Source organism: Vidua chalybeata, chromosome 1 (assembly GCF_026979565.1).
Source record: "Vidua chalybeata isolate OUT-0048 chromosome 1, bVidCha1 merged haplotype, whole genome shotgun sequence".
Taxonomy (NCBI): Eukaryota; Metazoa; Chordata; class Aves; order Passeriformes; family Viduidae; genus Vidua; species Vidua chalybeata.
This window is the reverse complement of record NC_071530.1, coordinates 21,569,672-21,586,056: the sequence shown is the minus strand read 5'-3', so window position 1 is coordinate 21,586,056 and position 16,385 is coordinate 21,569,672. Positions and strand designations below refer to the sequence as shown.

General features: G+C 36.3%; 1 protein-coding gene across 8 annotated transcripts; it reads left to right on the top strand.

Moving 5' to 3' along the window:
- The first annotated feature begins 45 nt into the window (after positions 1–45).
- Positions 46–15,771, top strand: SLC25A40 (solute carrier family 25 member 40). 8 transcript variants are annotated; one of them, XM_053938946.1, is made up of 12 exons: positions 46–125; positions 1,033–1,151; positions 1,928–1,987; positions 3,176–3,282; positions 5,048–5,115; positions 6,733–6,857; positions 8,080–8,253; positions 11,497–11,606; positions 11,921–12,002; positions 13,517–13,597; positions 15,172–15,398; positions 15,520–15,771. In XM_053938946.1, the coding sequence occupies exons 2-11, from the start codon at positions 1,058–1,060 to the stop codon at positions 15,285–15,287; spliced, it is 1,017 nt and encodes a 338-aa protein (XP_053794921.1). In that variant the 5' UTR covers positions 46–125; positions 1,033–1,057; the 3' UTR covers positions 15,288–15,398; positions 15,520–15,771. The 8 variants fall into 8 exon arrangements, with proteins under 8 accessions (XP_053794921.1, XP_053794894.1, XP_053794887.1 ...); XM_053938919.1 differs by lacking the exon at positions 15,520–15,771 and adding an exon at positions 13,776–13,966 and having other exon boundaries at positions 15,172–15,257; XM_053938912.1 differs by lacking the exon at positions 15,520–15,771 and adding an exon at positions 14,856–14,977 and having other exon boundaries at positions 15,172–15,247.
- The last annotated feature ends 614 nt before the right edge of the window (positions 15,772–16,385 follow it).

Below are 16,385 nucleotides of genomic sequence, written 5' to 3'. Positions count from 1 at the left end.
GGAGCTGGGCGGCCTTGGCTCGGGAGGAGCGGTTGGAGTGGCAGCGTTCTTCCCTCCTCCCCGCAGCCCGGACCGTGCCTGAGCCGCGGAGACCTTTGCCCCCGGCGGGCGCCGCCGATAAACGGGTATGTACGCAATTCTGGGCAGCGGTCCCCTTCCGAGTTAAAGATACGTGAAAAATGAACAGTATCCCCACCTGCTGTTGCAGTTGTTAGCACCCGAGAGGACAGAGTTGGTTTGTGCACTTAATCTTTTCTATCTAACTTGAAGCATAGTGAAAATAACAAAACATTCTTGTGAAGTCAATGAAATTCACAATTAGATCAATGTTTCTAATAAAGTTAGGGCTGCATTTAAGCACAGTGGTGCGTTTTGAAAGACACGCCTCTATTTAGGGACTTTATTTTCTGAAGTATTTTTATTATCTTCTCCTGTCCTGGCTAGTTGCAGGTATTCTGAATGCATTCCTATGCCTGTGCAGCTGTAGAGCAGGATTCGTTCGAGGAATTAGCATTTGATGGTAACATTGTTAGTAGTTAGTCCCTGCTTATTATTACACGAGGAGTAAGCCAGGGCACACAGTCATCACTAGCAGGCTGTAGCTGTTGGGTCAGCCAGGAGACCTTTCTGGGTTCTCTCAGAAGAGATGGGAGCAAGAGAAGGGCTGAGTCAATTATTCTGCAGTGCTTCAGTTTATGGGCTGCAGGCTGAAAGTTTATCTTTGTAAGGATTATTTGCTTGTCTGTAAACACTTTGTTGCAATTAAAGGCAATACGTGTTAAACATTTAATGTGGTTTGCAAGAACATGTAAACGTTGTAATTCATTTAAGAAGGATTTTGAAGTTTTATTGTCTTTAGAAAACTTACTTGCAAAATATGGCTCAATCTCAAAAATTACTGAGAAGCTCCTATATAGGTAGAAAAGTAATATTGCTGGTTCTACATAATTTAGTAGTGAAAACTGAAAATATTTATCCCTTGACTTTTTTTCTGAGTGTAGTCTTACAATATGTTTTTCTGTTCCTTAACAGGTTTTTTTACTCTGGGGATAAAGCCATGGCTGAAATGAGTGATATCAATGTACAAAAACTAAACGTTGTTCAGCAAGCAATAGCCTCTTGTTGTGGAGCTATAATTACATCATTATTTGGTAAGGCAAACTATGAAACTGGCCACAGAGAGAATCTCACAAAGTGATTACTCTTCAGTTTGACTCAGCATGATGTCTGCTTATGTGTTTCCACTAATATGTGGAATCGAGCCCTCAGCCGAAATAATCAGAGGAAGATGGTCCAGCTGCCCAGCCACTGCAGCGTACAGCGTGTCTCAGCCTGTGATAGTTGTAAGGCCTGCAGTGAAAGCAGTGAAATTCACTAAACCTTTACTTTTCAAGAACCCCAATGTTTTACATATTGGCTACATGCAGCAAAAAAAGAAAAGTACATAATGAACTTAACTTTTTTTTTCTTGAAAGTTATATTATGGTCAGTTTATTGGAAAAGAACAAACACATGAAGAGTGCTGTGCTATTTTATATGCCAGAGGCCAAAATTTGATTTTGTTTGCCTTGTGGTATGCAACTTAAAAAAGCAATTTCAAACATGAAACACAGTGGTTTTTGAATGAGCTTTGTGTATCTCTAATATTTCATGTCTATGCAACTGTTAGTAAATTAGAAAAGATAGATTTGATATCTTGGAAACCATAAAGGGTGTGTAGTTCTCCTTTGTCTCTGATAGCATTGTCTCTGTCTGCTAACATCCCTTTTCTCTCTGCTTGATAACATTGTAAAATCTGTTAGGTGGGTTTTTTTTCCTCCCTCTGGAAACAAAAAAAAGGTTGTAGAAGTTCATGATAAGGCATCTGTAAACTTCTACATTTTCAGGGCATCCAGAGTGTTTCTAAATGACTTCTGTTTTATTTTAGTAACTCCTCTTGATGTTATCAAAACTCGACTGCAAGCCCAAAGGAATCCATTTCATGAAGGTAAACAAACAAATATGTAGTGTAATGGGAGACACAGTTTGCTTTTTGCTCTTGTATTTAGCTAGTAGTTGTCATAATGCTGTGCTGAGGTGTAGAATGTTTGAGTTTGTTTCTCTAATATAACTGGGGGGGCTGTGTGGAAAGCAACACACAAATATGTACTAAACAGACACAGTGGAAAAAAAATCCCATACATCTATACCATTTTAAAACAGGCTTTTTTCCCTGTCTTGATATTTTCATTATGGCAGAACGTACAGCTAATACTGAGTTGAGTCAAATAATAAAAAGCTAATACTGAGTTGAGTCAAATAATAAAATACTGTTACTAAATGAATAACTATTTCACCAGAGGGCTTAAGTGATCAAGATGTTATATCAAAGTTAATCTCCAGAATCCAGAGATTTTTGAAATGGAGAAGTCTTAACTAGTCCCTTGCCAGTTGGGTTCTAAATAGATGAGGATACTGTGCTCTCAAAGATGTGCTAATGGTTCCTACTATTTACTTGTACTTAGTAAATGAGATTTAAAAGAAGATGACTGGTTTTTCATGTTGAATGTGGAGGTGAGTATTTGCAGTCACACTTGCAAATAAAATTAGGAAAAATACTTGTGCCTTCTATCCTGTTTTTGAGTAAATTCTAAAGCCTTCAGAAATCTGCAAATGTGAAGCTTAAAGTATGTTTTTGTAATGGCAATAATATTTTATCAAACAGGTTGAAAGTACATAATGTAGGCGAAATGAAAAACAAATGGAGGGGATGATCTAGTATAAATACAGACCAAGATAAGACATAATAATAACAATAAGATACAATACCTCCACTTGAAGTGGATGCTGAGGCTACTTAATAAAAGATTTAAAAGTCTGAAAGTTGTTCACAGTTACATACAATAGTGACATTCAGGTCTTCCGTTAGTTTTACCTTTCAGCAGATGGTAATATTACCTAAACATGTCTCGTGGAGCCTTGTGAAAGCAGTTCCATTTAGTTAGGCAGCCTGAGTGGTACATTTGTACCCTCTTTCCTTTGACCTAATTTGTCATTATAGACTTACCAAATTATTTTGCCCCTCTGTAACTAACCAGAGATAAATCTGTGTTGCCATTATATCTGATTTGAAATTGCTGCTGCATAAAAACAATCTTACAAGTGTTAACTATATTCTTATACATCATTTTATTAGGAAAGTGTTTTGTATACTCCAATGGCCTTATGGATCATGTATATGTTTGTGAAAATGTGGACAGCAAAGCCTATTATAAAAAACCTGGGCATTTCAAAGGAACATTGGTAAGAACATTTTACATGTATATAAAACTGCATTTTTAAGTAGCATACTCTGAAGTTTTCAGTTTTTTTCAGGTTCTACTGGAATCTGTTATCATTTGAGAGGGTCTTCTTGTGGTTACACTGCTGATTGATCATACCTTCTACTGTCTGCAAAAAAATACATATTCCTTCCTTAAAATGAACAAGGAGGCAGCTGCACAGCTCTCCTCACAGGTTTCTGGCTTTATGATTTGATTTTCCCCACTTCAGCTATATTGGCAGTAGTTGCTGATTGCAGGTAATAATTTTCTCTTTCCTGCTTACAGCCCTTGTGCCCACACATCTCCCAATGGGCTCCTGAGCTGAGCTAATGGTGCAGTTTAAAGTTAAGTTCGTGTGTCAAGTTCTCTATCCAGAGAAGTCTCTAGCCTGTCAAGTATCTAGACTTGTAGGACTAGCATTTTCCTAAACACTTGAAACAGACTTGCTGGTAGATACTGTCATGCTGGTTCATTATTTTTTTTTTTTTTTGACTCTGCCATGAAATTAAACCTAAGATCAAGGATTTTTCAAAATTAAAATCTTGAGAATGGGATGTTAATGCAAAAGGTGTTTTCAGAAGTTTAAGAAGGTTTTTTTTAAATAATAACTTTACAAGTGTGATTTTTTTTCAATTTCCTTTTCTATATAATTTTAGAAAGTTACTTAGTTTTCTATTTGACATGAATTTATGCCGGTTTTGCCATAACAAGGTGATTCTTAAAGAAGAATGACTATCATATAACTTCATCTTCTTTTTTTGTTTTTTAAAAATGAGTCTTTTATCTATACCTTCCTGTTTTGTAAACTTGTTGAAGTTTGCTGGGTTATAAAGATACTAATCAGCTAGTTTAAAAGTGTCTTTATTTGTTAAACCATGTTAGGACCTCTAGGGATTCTTGGCTTCCTTTCAAAGCTAGTCAGGTTTGTTGTAATAAACCATTTCTTTGTTTTTTCCATTCAACTTTTTACCTCACAGGATTAGTCCATCAAGGCTGTCTCCTCTAAAGCTATTTACTTTTTCCTTCCTCTTTCTGTGGTCTGCCAGACTCTCTATCTTTTGAGGCTCTGTAATAATGTCTGGTCTTAGGCACATTCTAATTCATTGAATCCCAACCTCTTTCCCCAGTTGTTTTAACAAAATTAGTATCCTGACATTACAAAGTTTGTGATTTTGCTTGTGATTTCAGCTGAATGATCTTCAAGGTTTAGTGTTGTTCTGCTGTCAGTCTCCTGGGAATATACAGGACAGCTGTAATAATAATTGAAAGCTTGTATATGGTATACTGTATACACATTGCCTGTATGGGGTCATGTTGTCAGAGGAAGTATTGAAGAATCTTTGAGAATTAGTTGCTATGTCATGCCTAGAAACTCTGCTACATATTGAAAAAATATTTTAGTGGATTTTTTGGGAAGTTTCCACTAATTGCTGCAATGCTATATTAGTACTGAAAATAGTTATTCACAGGGCTATAAGTCACTGATAAGAACTTTGGCTTTTTAAAGATGGAAGGAAATTCTTAATTTCAGTCACATAAATTATTCTGTTCAGATCAGTGGAACTGTTTGCATGATTAAGTGTGATAGCTTGTGTAAGCAGTTATAAAATTGGGATCTTACAATGATAAGCCATTTTAGAAATATACTTTTAAAGACATTAGTTTTGTGTTTTGCCAGCTAAAATGTATTACTAACTACAAAAGTTTGTAGCTAATTATTGCTCTTTGCCTGGTTATATTTTTAGGATGCATTTGTGAAAATTATTAGAATAGAGGGAATTAAGTCACTGTGGAGTGGGCTTCCCCCAACACTGTAAGTTGAATGGGGTGTTTTTAGTAACACGCTATAAGTTATTGTTAAAAAATTACTTAATTATTTTTGACAAATTATTATGCTTATTTCTAAGTTATTTAAAAAATTTGTTGTTTCTGAAGTTACAGACTAATCAGTTCGATCAGAAATGTCTATGGACAGTATAATTTTTGTCAGATTTTAGAATTTCCTGATACATTCTCTGTAGTTAAGCAGGATCAATAGACTTCTCGTGCCTTTTTTTTTTTTTTCTTCCTACTATAACCATTCCTTTGATAGCATCATCAAATCACAGGATGGGACCTGATCACTTTCGAGGGTGACACATTCTTGTTGTATCTTGTTACTTAATGACTTGCTATCAGCAGCACAGCTGTTTCAGACACTCTGGTGTTGCACCTCATTACCTTCACTTAAGTTTTGTAATCATCTTCTTTATTTCAAAGAACTTTGGGGTTTTAGTCTATCTGGATAAACAGATAATTAATTTTCTTTCTACAAGAGCAATTTGCATATTTAAACACTGCAATCAGATCTCCTCCTGCTCTTCTCTTTAGGCTTAACAGCCCCAAACTGTTTTATCTTTTTATTCGTATTAACCTAGTACAGGTAGAAATTAAGACCTCTATAATTATGTTCTCCTTCATAAACCAAGAAAGTTTTCGAATCTAAGATGTGTATTAAAGTTGTATCTTGTAAGGCACAAAGTGGGAAGTGCCCAGTGGGAAGCACTGGTACAATTTTGATTTGCAGACAGTGCTCCATGTATAGACACAAAAAAGCAAAGCGTGGTGGAGTTCAGTCTGGTTTACCCTCCAGTATGTGACAACTTCAAAATATAAACCTTAGGACCTGACTGAACTGTTCCAGTCAGTGCAGTTTTTTACAAAGCAAGTGTTCTGTTCTCCAGAGAACTAACTTCTTTACTGGAGAAAGTCACACAAGTAGAAGAGAAGATCTAAACTCAGCCATGTTGGTTTTCCAAGCATGACTGTCCTCGGTGGTTTTTGGTAATGGTGGTACATGCTGTATTGGCACAGACATAACACAGAAGTGTAATTGCCAGATCATAGTAAGATGTGGTGCTTTTCCCCTACACTGAATGATTATTGAATCTACCTGTTGCTACTACAGTCTGTACTATGCTGGTGTGGAAAGAGCTTATATTTGTGCATACTACATTGTCTCTTAAGTAGTGAGTAGCATGGCTGTTGATCAAGAGCATAATATCCAATTGTTACATAAATAAAAGTTAAGGTTAATAGTATTTGTGTAATATTTTGTTTGAGTTCTTAATTTTCAGATCTTTCACTTCCCATTCTTTATCAAAATAGTTCTGTAGCTGGTACAGAATAGATTTTGACTGAGATAATCTACCATCATTTTACTTATGGTTTTCTCTAATGAAATGAAAACTTGGGAAATGTGTGGGTTTGAAACTCTGAACTACAAGCAGTGAATCAAAGCTATGGGATTAATGTTTTTTTTTATTAATCCATTACAGACAGCTGGAGATTTAACTTTATTTAAAATAGAAGTAAAATATCAATACAAGACAGTTGATTTTATTCTCCTGATTTCCTGGTATTAATTTATATTTCCTCTCTTATATTTTAGAATAATGGCAGTTCCTACCACAGCAATCTATTTTACCTGCTACGATCAGCTGTGTGAAGCTTTGAAAAACAGACCAGGAAAGCATGATGAGCACATTCCAGTTATTGCAGGTTCCTTAAGCAGGTGTAAGTTGTCCTCTGTTTAAAGAGAAAACTGGAACATAATACCTCTATGCTGTTTTCTTGACTTTTATTTAAAGTAAATATGCTGTGGGTATAAGTGAGGAATAGGAAGGAATACTGTCATTACCCAGTATTTCTTGGGCAACAGAACCCTCTCACCTGGAATAATGAGACTTGGTTTTGCTGAAACACTTTCACTACATTTGTGATTTGTTCAAAATTTTATATTTCTAGATTTCTACCAAGGACAGTTTAATTTAAGTCTGTTCTGCCATCAATCTAATAATAAACATCATCATTTGCTATAATGGAAGGTACATAGGTACTTCTAACAAAGATGAAAATTGGAATTGTACTGCTTTTACTGCTGTATGATGTGGATGGAATTTATATATTTTCTTACTTTTGTTTATCCTTTTCTTCATCTATTTTTGTAGAATTAACTCAGCTAATTTATTTTACGGCTTTCTTGGAAGGGTCTGATGATGCAGTTCCATGTTCTACCTGTGCAACCATGGGGGCACTGGCAGACTAGCAGAAAAAGAATTGCTATTTTGTGGTGATGTAGCACATTGCTCTTATTAGGGCTGTTCCAGATTTTAAATTAATGTGTAAAACCTTATTCCAGCAACAGAAGGAAAATTCTTTTATCTAGTAAAATTTTTAATGTCTGTTAGATGTGTGATGGTAGCTTGTTACTGAATGATGACTCACTGACCATTGTGCAAGATGCAAGAGTTACTTTATCAGATAATTGTTCTTGATAGTTTAAAATAAGATTGGCAAAGATGCTTAGAAATCAATAAAAGCTTAAATCTGTAACCACAATTCTGTCCTTAACACAAAAAGAAGCCTTAAACATCAAGATCACTTTCTTCAAGTTACAGTTTAAAATGGCAACTAATGAAAATAATTGAGTGTAAGTACTTGAAATTTTCAGCCTATTTATGTGTTAGATCTGAAAAATGAGAACTGTCAACATGTTACATTGTTTACAGCATGCTAGCATTGAAAAAAAAAAAAAAACCTAAACTGGAAACCTAGGTACTGTGAATAGGCACGTTTTTCTTAGCTGGAAAGGAAACTTATTTTGGGAATTAGTTCAAGGAAAATGGGAGAGTTGAAAAGAATCCAATAATAAAGTAAGGTGAGACATGACTTGAATGTTCAGGAAATTGTACTATTAAATATTGATTTTTCTAATAAAGCCATGTTTCCTTTGCAGTTGGTTCTTCCACTGTGGTGAGTCCCCTGGAGCTGATCAGAACTCAAATGCAGTATCGCAGGTCGTCCTACAAGCAGCTGTACCTGCGTATCAGCACCAAAGTGGCTGCAGATGGGTGGTTCTCCCTGTGGCAGGGCTGGACTTCTACTGTTCTGAGAGATGTCCCTTTCTCAGGTAAGGTTTATTCTCCATGCAGGTTTTTATGTTTTTATATTATTTTTCTGTGCTTTTAGGTAGTTTTAATAGTTGGTTTTAAGAATGACTGAGATTTACTTTTCCTATTTTGAGTGGTTTTATTTATAAATTCTCTGAAGATGTGATTTTCCCCCCCCATTTTGTTTGTGGATACCAGATAGGATTCATTGTTACATTCCCTTTCTCTGTACTTAGACTCTTTCTTCTCATCTTTAGCTTACACAATGACTGCTTTTGAGGAGTTTCAGCTGAAAATTTTCTCTGTGATAGAAATAGTGGCTATTTTCTGATAACCATGCTGTATCTAAGTGTTCTGTTACATAATTTTGGAAACATGTACAGAGAGTGACAGAGTAGTATCTTCAAGATTTTTTTTTTTTAAGTCAAGATGAATTTTTTTGTATAACTGCTCCAAAAAACTCTTTAGCAAGACTCGAAAGCTGAAAGCCTAGAAGAAGAAAAGTCTGATTCAAAGCATAACTAGTCCTAGGGCCCTTCCTCAAGGTAACTGGGACAGATGCTACAGGGGAGACTGCTAAAGCACCAGCAAGCCCCTGTCCCTTTAAGGCCTGTTTTTGTCAGAGTACTTTTGGATCATCAGACATCAGTTGTCATTGAAGCAGTTTCTGTCATTGGGGTAGTACCAGGAATCTTTAAACACTTTATGTTGGCCCAGAAAAATTATTCAAACCTATTTTTGGAAAGATTCTTATTCAAACCTGGTTTTGGAGTCAGAGAACCTTTGAAGTACTTGACCTGCTATCTCTGTTGTCTTACTTTGCTCTTAATTTAATTTGTGTTTCCAAACAATCTGGTGGGCTAATCATTGGTTTGGGTTGTTACAGGATATGCGTACCCAGAGTAAATTTTAAATTGGCCATGAACCAAACTGAGACGTAAGTGAGGTGTGATGAGGATATTTACTTTCAAACTGCAGTTGGTAGTTGAGTAAACTGAACTAAGTTATTTCTGCTGTCTTCTTTCCAGAATTTATAATGCTCCGTTCTCTTTCACTTAGCTACTGCTTGAAAATTGTGATTGGAATGTATTTCCCGCTTAAAGATCCAGTTGCTTGATGGGACTAAATTTAGTCTTCTGTGATAGGGAAGGCTTATGAACCTATGAAAACACGGTTTCACTAAGGCTAAAGACAACTGCCAGAATTCATCTGAATCTTTTGTCTGAAGTGTTTCCTGTTCAATATTTATTCTTAATTTACTTTATTTTCTTCTCTGCCAAATGCAATTTTCTCATAAGCTGTTCTCTAGGGTTTGTAAAGGAACTCTCAAATTCTTCATCTGGTTCATGCTGTCTGACTTCAAGTAGAAACTCTCATTTTTCTATTGATTTTTGTCTGTAGCAGTGTGGCTGGAGCTAGTGAGCTTCCTTCCCTTTGCTCCTTTTAACAGAGTGGGCAGATCAGAGGGAGTGCACAAAGAAGAGGGCACTAAGGTGATGTGCATTCTTCTCAGCCCTTTTCAGATTCTTGTGTCCACGCCTGCTGTTCCTCCACTGCTCCAAGCCAGGCTCGTTGATTTTTAGTCAGTTTCCACACTGCTCTGGCATTCCCTGGACAGCCAGTGGCCACTCGCTCATCTGTGCCCAGTACTTTGTGAGCATGATGGTAGAAACACAAGTTAACCTGCAAGGCAGTAGCTGCATGTTGAGAACTACTCAACCAATAGCGAGCAGGCAGGTAGAAGCATGAGTAAAGGAAAATGTATTTTAAAAAACCACAAATACCACAAAATTCTGCTTATGCAAAGCTAAGGATGTTTAGTACTACTTAATGCCTTTTCCAACTGTATATCCTGATAGTTTTTTTCCTTAAAACTGCTCTCTATCTGCTATGATGTGCTCCCTTTGTACCTTCAGTCTGAGCTCTTCAGTTTGAATGATGCCCTAACAGCAGCTGAATCTCTGGGGTTCTCAGTTTGCACCTTTGCTGCCAGGAGTTCAGGTCAGCTATCTCAAGAGTTAAAATCAGTGTAACATGGAGTAGAGAAAGCAGGTCCTATTGAAAACAGTCAAACAGCACAGCATGACTCAAGAAGCATAGGATAATTAGAATTCCTCTCTATTCCTAGCCCAAGTGTTCATTACGTGTTTCAAGCATGTTCCTTGGGATGCTAGCTAGGCTGAACAAAAGTTATGAATGCTTATATACACAAAAACTGGTTTAATAATAGTATTTGAGTCCTTCTTCAAGCAGTGTCACAGACAGTATATAAATGTAAATGGTGTTCAGGGAGATGTGTCCTGAAGGTGCTTTAGAAAATGCTGGATTTAGGTAATTTATATTAAATTAAGGTTTTGTACATTTCAATAGTAGGTTCTCCTCAAATCCTCAGAATGCCTTCTGAGATATTGCCTACTTTTACTTTTGCATAATGTTGGAAGCCAGGCACGTGTGCTGGTAGTCCTAATGACAAGAAAATGCTGTGAAATTTTTCTGCTGGCACAGCCTCCAGAACTCGGTGCTGAACAAGGCATTGTTACCTTTCATGATATGGAGCAGTATTTAGTATTTGCAGTATTTAGTTGACCAACCGCCATGAGGAATTACTTTCTAATTCAGCCCAGTAGTATATTGTTTGAAGTTTTAGTTAGAAAGCAGAAAAAGTGCAGTTTAGCTCAGCAGATGGTCACAGAAACAGATGTTATTCCTAAAAGTTGTTTGCTGGACTTTTGACAGTCCCCACAGAGGCATTTCCCTATTAGTAATTCCAGGGAGCAAAATCATATTTTTTTTGTTCTCTCAGAATTAAATTTTATACTGCACCTCAAAAACGTATGAGGCAGTCCTGAGCAAATTTCATTTTGTATAGAAGTTCATTTTTATAGAATTCCTGAGACGTATGAAACATGAAATATGCCTGAAAACATAGCAAGTAATTAGAAGCCTACATCTTGATTTATTTTAAATTGAATGTGAGTTTTATAGTGCTGGGTTTAGATTGTATGAAGGTAGAGGTTACCTAAGGGAAAGACAAAATGACTAGGCTAATTTGTATCATGAAGAAATTTGGTATATGGAGAACAAGGGGAACACAGCAATCTGTCCATGGGTTATCACGTAGGACACTTACTGTGCTTTCAGCTCTTGTTTCTGTTTGCTTCTTTTGCCACAGTAGAATTCTTACATCTGGACTTGATATAAGAATTTTTGTACTTGTTATACAACTCTGTTGTAATGCAGGTTTATTTTTTTTGTAATCATAGCAATGTATTGGTATAATTATGAACGTTTCAAGAAGATGATGTGCAAGGAAGTTGGTGCAAATGAATATACATTTTTTGTTTCTTTTACTTCAGGAGCAGCATCTGGCTCTGTAAGTATATAATTTCATTTTTAGTACTATTCTTTATTATTAGTACTAATAAACTGTTTTAAAAAGGTATGATTTTTAGATTATTCTCTCAGAAATGTTGTATATTTTGGGGTACTTGTACTTCAAACACATGTGGTGTGGCATTTAGCCTGATTAAATAAATCTGAATAAATTGCAATGTTCTGACACACAAGACTTAAAAATATAATGTGCTTGGAATATCAAATCTAGTTTTAAATTGTGTGTGCACTTTAAAAATGTAAGGTTAAATTTTAATTTTTTGTGCAGTAACATTAAAACTGATTTCCTGATAGATTGCAGCTGTTGTAACTCAGCCATTTGATGTAGTGAAAACACATAGGCAGATTCAACTTTGGGAGAATGAGACCTTAAAAAGTAAGTTGCTGGTAAGACTAAAAAAACTCTAGACTGTTTAAAAAATAAAACCTAGTATTTGGGTATGGCTTGTGGTAGGAATTTTAAATATTTGCCACTTCTAAAATATATGTAAACATTTTATCACTCAGGCATTTTTTCTTCCCCAAATCTAGAAAAGATTAAAATTTATCTCCTAGGAGAATACCATATTTCATTAATGGCATGGAAGAGGGAAAAGGTGTGAGTTCAATACAATATAGCTTAATAAGATGGTTAAAAATTGAAACAAAGGACTCCAAAGCTATTACATTTAGGCAGACAAATTTCAAATTTGAGATGTCCCTGCTTGTTGCAGGGATGTTGGACTAGATGACCAGTAAAGGTTCTTTGTTTCTTTTGAACCCAAACTATTCTATGATTGAAGTAAATTATAGTTAAATAGGCAAAAAAGTAACTTCACAGCAAACATTCAGGTGAACAGTGATTAATTGAAGAAGTCTTCAAAACAACATTCACTACCACTTACTCCTACATAGCAATATTCTTGTGATAAATATTAGACTAGAAAGTATTGTGCTTAGGTTGTGTATTTTTCCCCTTCTTTTCATGCGATATAAAAAAACTATTTTTGAGGACATATTAATGAATGTCCCAACATCTTTAAAGGATAAAAGAGGAAGTTTCTGTTTTGCTCTTGTCAGTAGAGCACTGCTTTATTTTATCCAAATTGAAGTGGTATATAATACCTTTTTTTCCATTGCTTGGGATGTGGACCAGTGAAGAACTTACATTAACCTAAATAAATATTATATCATGGCTTTAAGATTACAGACCATTAAAAAGGCTGAGTATCCAAATAGTTTCTGCTTAGAAAATAAGTGCTCACTTTTTGGCATGAGGTTTCATTCTCTCAGGTAATTTTTTTTTCCTAGAGTAATTCTTGAAAAAATTTATTATCCTTTGATTGCAGAACTAGTATTAAGAAAAGTTTTAAATATAAATAGTTACTGTTTTTAATTCTTTTCCAGTGCTGATAAATGAAAGAATTCCTTCCTAACATCACTTTGAAACATGTATCTGCCATATATTTATTAGGTTAATATTAACCAGATTAATTTATATTTTTAAAATTCCATTATGGTATTCTTTAATTTGTGCCAGTTTAATTCTTTCCAGATCCAGTTACTGTTAGAGTTGGACACTGATGATGCATCTACATTTTGTCTCTCTGTGACTGCAAAAATATTTTTTGGCTTTTTTCACCTGTATCAGCAATCCAGTAAAGACTATAGAAGCTGTTAATTTATCTTACTCTAGGTTTTACTGCAGGTCTTTTCCATGTCTTGCTGTTTCAACTTGTGTATTTGCATACTGTATTAATTCAACATACTGTATAAATAAGATGGATAAAATTAACAAAAAATGAAGTTAAACCTAACAATTACATCTGTGACTGTCTCTGATTTCTAAAAATATCATTCTGTGGCATTGCATGGATTGCCTAATTCACTGTTGTCTTGTACTATATTGAGTTCCACAGAGGGACAGTAAATCAACCTGGGCAGTTATGAGGAAAATTGCTGCCGGAAATGGGATTACTGGATTATTTGCCGGTAAATTTTTTCTTATCTCTAAAACAAATTCAGACTAGAGAGTCCTTAATTATAGATGTTAACATGCATAAATTTATATATTTCCATTTCTGTGAACACTGTTAGTTATGCAATAGTTTGCATATATATAAAGTAACAGATACGCAGCCATTGGCCTTTCCTGGGATCTTCTTGGTAGAGTACCATGGGATAAAGTCCTGGAGGGAAGAGAGGCCCAAGAAAGCTGGTTAATATTCAAGAATCACCTCCTCCAGGCTCAGGAACAATGTATCCCAGCAAAGAGAAAGTCAGGTGAAAACTTCAGATTGTTTGTATGGAGGAAGAAGGAGCTCCTGGACAAACTCAGGCACCATAAGGAAGTCAGGACAGGTAACCTGTCACAGAGAAATGGTCCAAGTAGACAGAGATTGGGTTAGGAAATGAATCTGGCTAGGCATGTTAAGAGCAACAAGAAAAGCTTCTATAGGTATATTGGTGACCAGAGGAAGACAAGGGAAAACATTGGCCCTCTCTTGCATGGCTCTGGCAGCATGAGGTGGAAATGACAAGATACTGAGATTAAAATAATATTGAGATAAAATCCTATTGTAGTTCATACTAAAATGACCATCAGCAAGAGACATTGCAAATCCAGGATACTTACCAGACTTCACCACACTGCACTGGCTCATTGGGGGTCCTTGTGTGAATGGCTGCACAGGTGGTTAAGCCTTGCAAGACTTGTGTTTGCTGAAAGAGATTAAACTGCTTTCCTCACTGTACAGTGATGGCATAGCTGGGTAACAGGATTTGCGTATTTCAGAGCACTGGATGCTAACAGAATGCAAGACAGCACAAAGTATCAATAATATTGATATTGAATTCAGTTAATAGATTAAAACACTTGCACTTCAGTCTTGACACATGGGCAGCAGAGTTTAGAGATACTCTTGATGAGCCACTAGTTCAGTTCAGTTGGCCACACGTAGCTGAGATGACTGGGGTTAGTCTGCCTGGCTCCTTGCTGCTGTTCCAAAGCCACACAAAAATCTCTATGGGTCATGTGTCATCTGTGCTGGCTCTCTGCAGACGTTTTTGCATTTCAAGTGGAATTAGAGGACTGGCTGTGTGTGGACAAGGGGATTCAGCCTTATTTCCCCTCCTCTAAACTGAATCACTCTAACCTCCACTGGTAAGATCACAGTTGACTATAATGGGAAACACTTAACACGTAAATTCCATCATTTATTCATGTGACCAGGATTCTTCATTTTAGTAGAGGCCACCTCTTGTGTGCTGGAGCACAGGAGCCCTGCAGGTCCAGGTGCTCCAGTTGCATAGAATCAGAAGGGGCAGAGACACAATGGACTTGAGGCAGGCAGACCACACAAGACAGCAGAGGTGAGCGCATAAGCTTATTACAGTGGTAATATCTACAACCAGTAAATTCAGTATTTTGAGGCATGTGAGCAGGTAGAATCCCAGCTCTAAACTGATATACCGTGGTATCGATATATTGTGATCAACACATTGTACTGCAGCACTTGGGTCTGAAAACAAATAATAGTGAATACATCCCTTTCTCTTCTGGGCAGGTATTACTCCACGGCTGTTTAAAGTTGCTCCTGCTTGTGCCATAATGATCAGCACGTACGAATATGGAAAGTCTTTCTTTTCTCATTTAAATGAAAAAAAGAATCAACATCCGTAATTCTTCTTCGTCCAATTGTATGAAGGCAAAGTATATGATGGAAGTTGTGCCAAAGTTAAATCTGTCAAGATGTGTTTTAGAATTCCCAGTGAATTTCTACCGTTACATTTGGTAACTAAATAAAGCTTCATTTTTAACTTTCACAAAGGAATAATTCACTCTTTTTATTAAGAATAAGAAAATGCACATCACTCTTAAACTATCATTGAAGATGTTATGATTTCTCTTGCAGCTGGAGAGAAAAAAAAAAAGGAAGGAAGAACAAAAGAAAACAAGAAAGGAGAAAGAGAAGAAAAATTGAGGCTGGATATAGCAATGAAGAATAATGACTTCCACCTGTGTTAAATTTTAAACATTCATGATTAAACATTTTAGCTGAGTTTTAAAATTATGTTTAAAAATGTTTTGGCTTTCTAATCGTAAGATATATTTCTCAGCAAGGAGGTTGATACAGAGTGAATTCAATAAATACTTATTTATTCTTGCTGCTTGTTATGTGTTTCATTCTGTAGGTTTGTTATTTGCCGCTCTGTATTTTGTATAAGTGCATATTATAAAAGCTTCTCGGGTTTATTTTATATGAAAAATTCTGTAAAACTGGAAAAATACATATGTTCATTAGACACAGAGAGTGTATACACTGGTGGGGCAGCAGGGGCTTTTTGTTTAATGTAATACTCAAAGAAATTAAAGCACACCTATACATTGAAGCCAAAAGCCTGTTCGGGTGCTCTGCAGGAACACTCCTTCATGTGTTTCTGGGAGGTGGAAGTTGTCACTGTCACACTGCTCCAAGGCACGGCCAGGCCATGCACATTTGGTGTGGGGTCACCTCTCTTGGAAGGCCAAGGTTGCTGGCGTAAGGAGAGGCGATTCATGCCAGCTTGACTCAGCCCTGCGCCCCTCTGAAGGGAAGAGTGTGTTCAGGTTGCTGCCATAGGCACAGCCACCCTCTGCCCCACTGTGCTGCACTCCTGGTAAGAACAGCTGCAGCACTGCACTCACTTGTAGGCACTCAAATTAATAAATCAGAGCTGCCTCTGTATGATTTAAATAATTTTTTAACTACTTTCACTACTTCCCTCTTTTCATGCATTT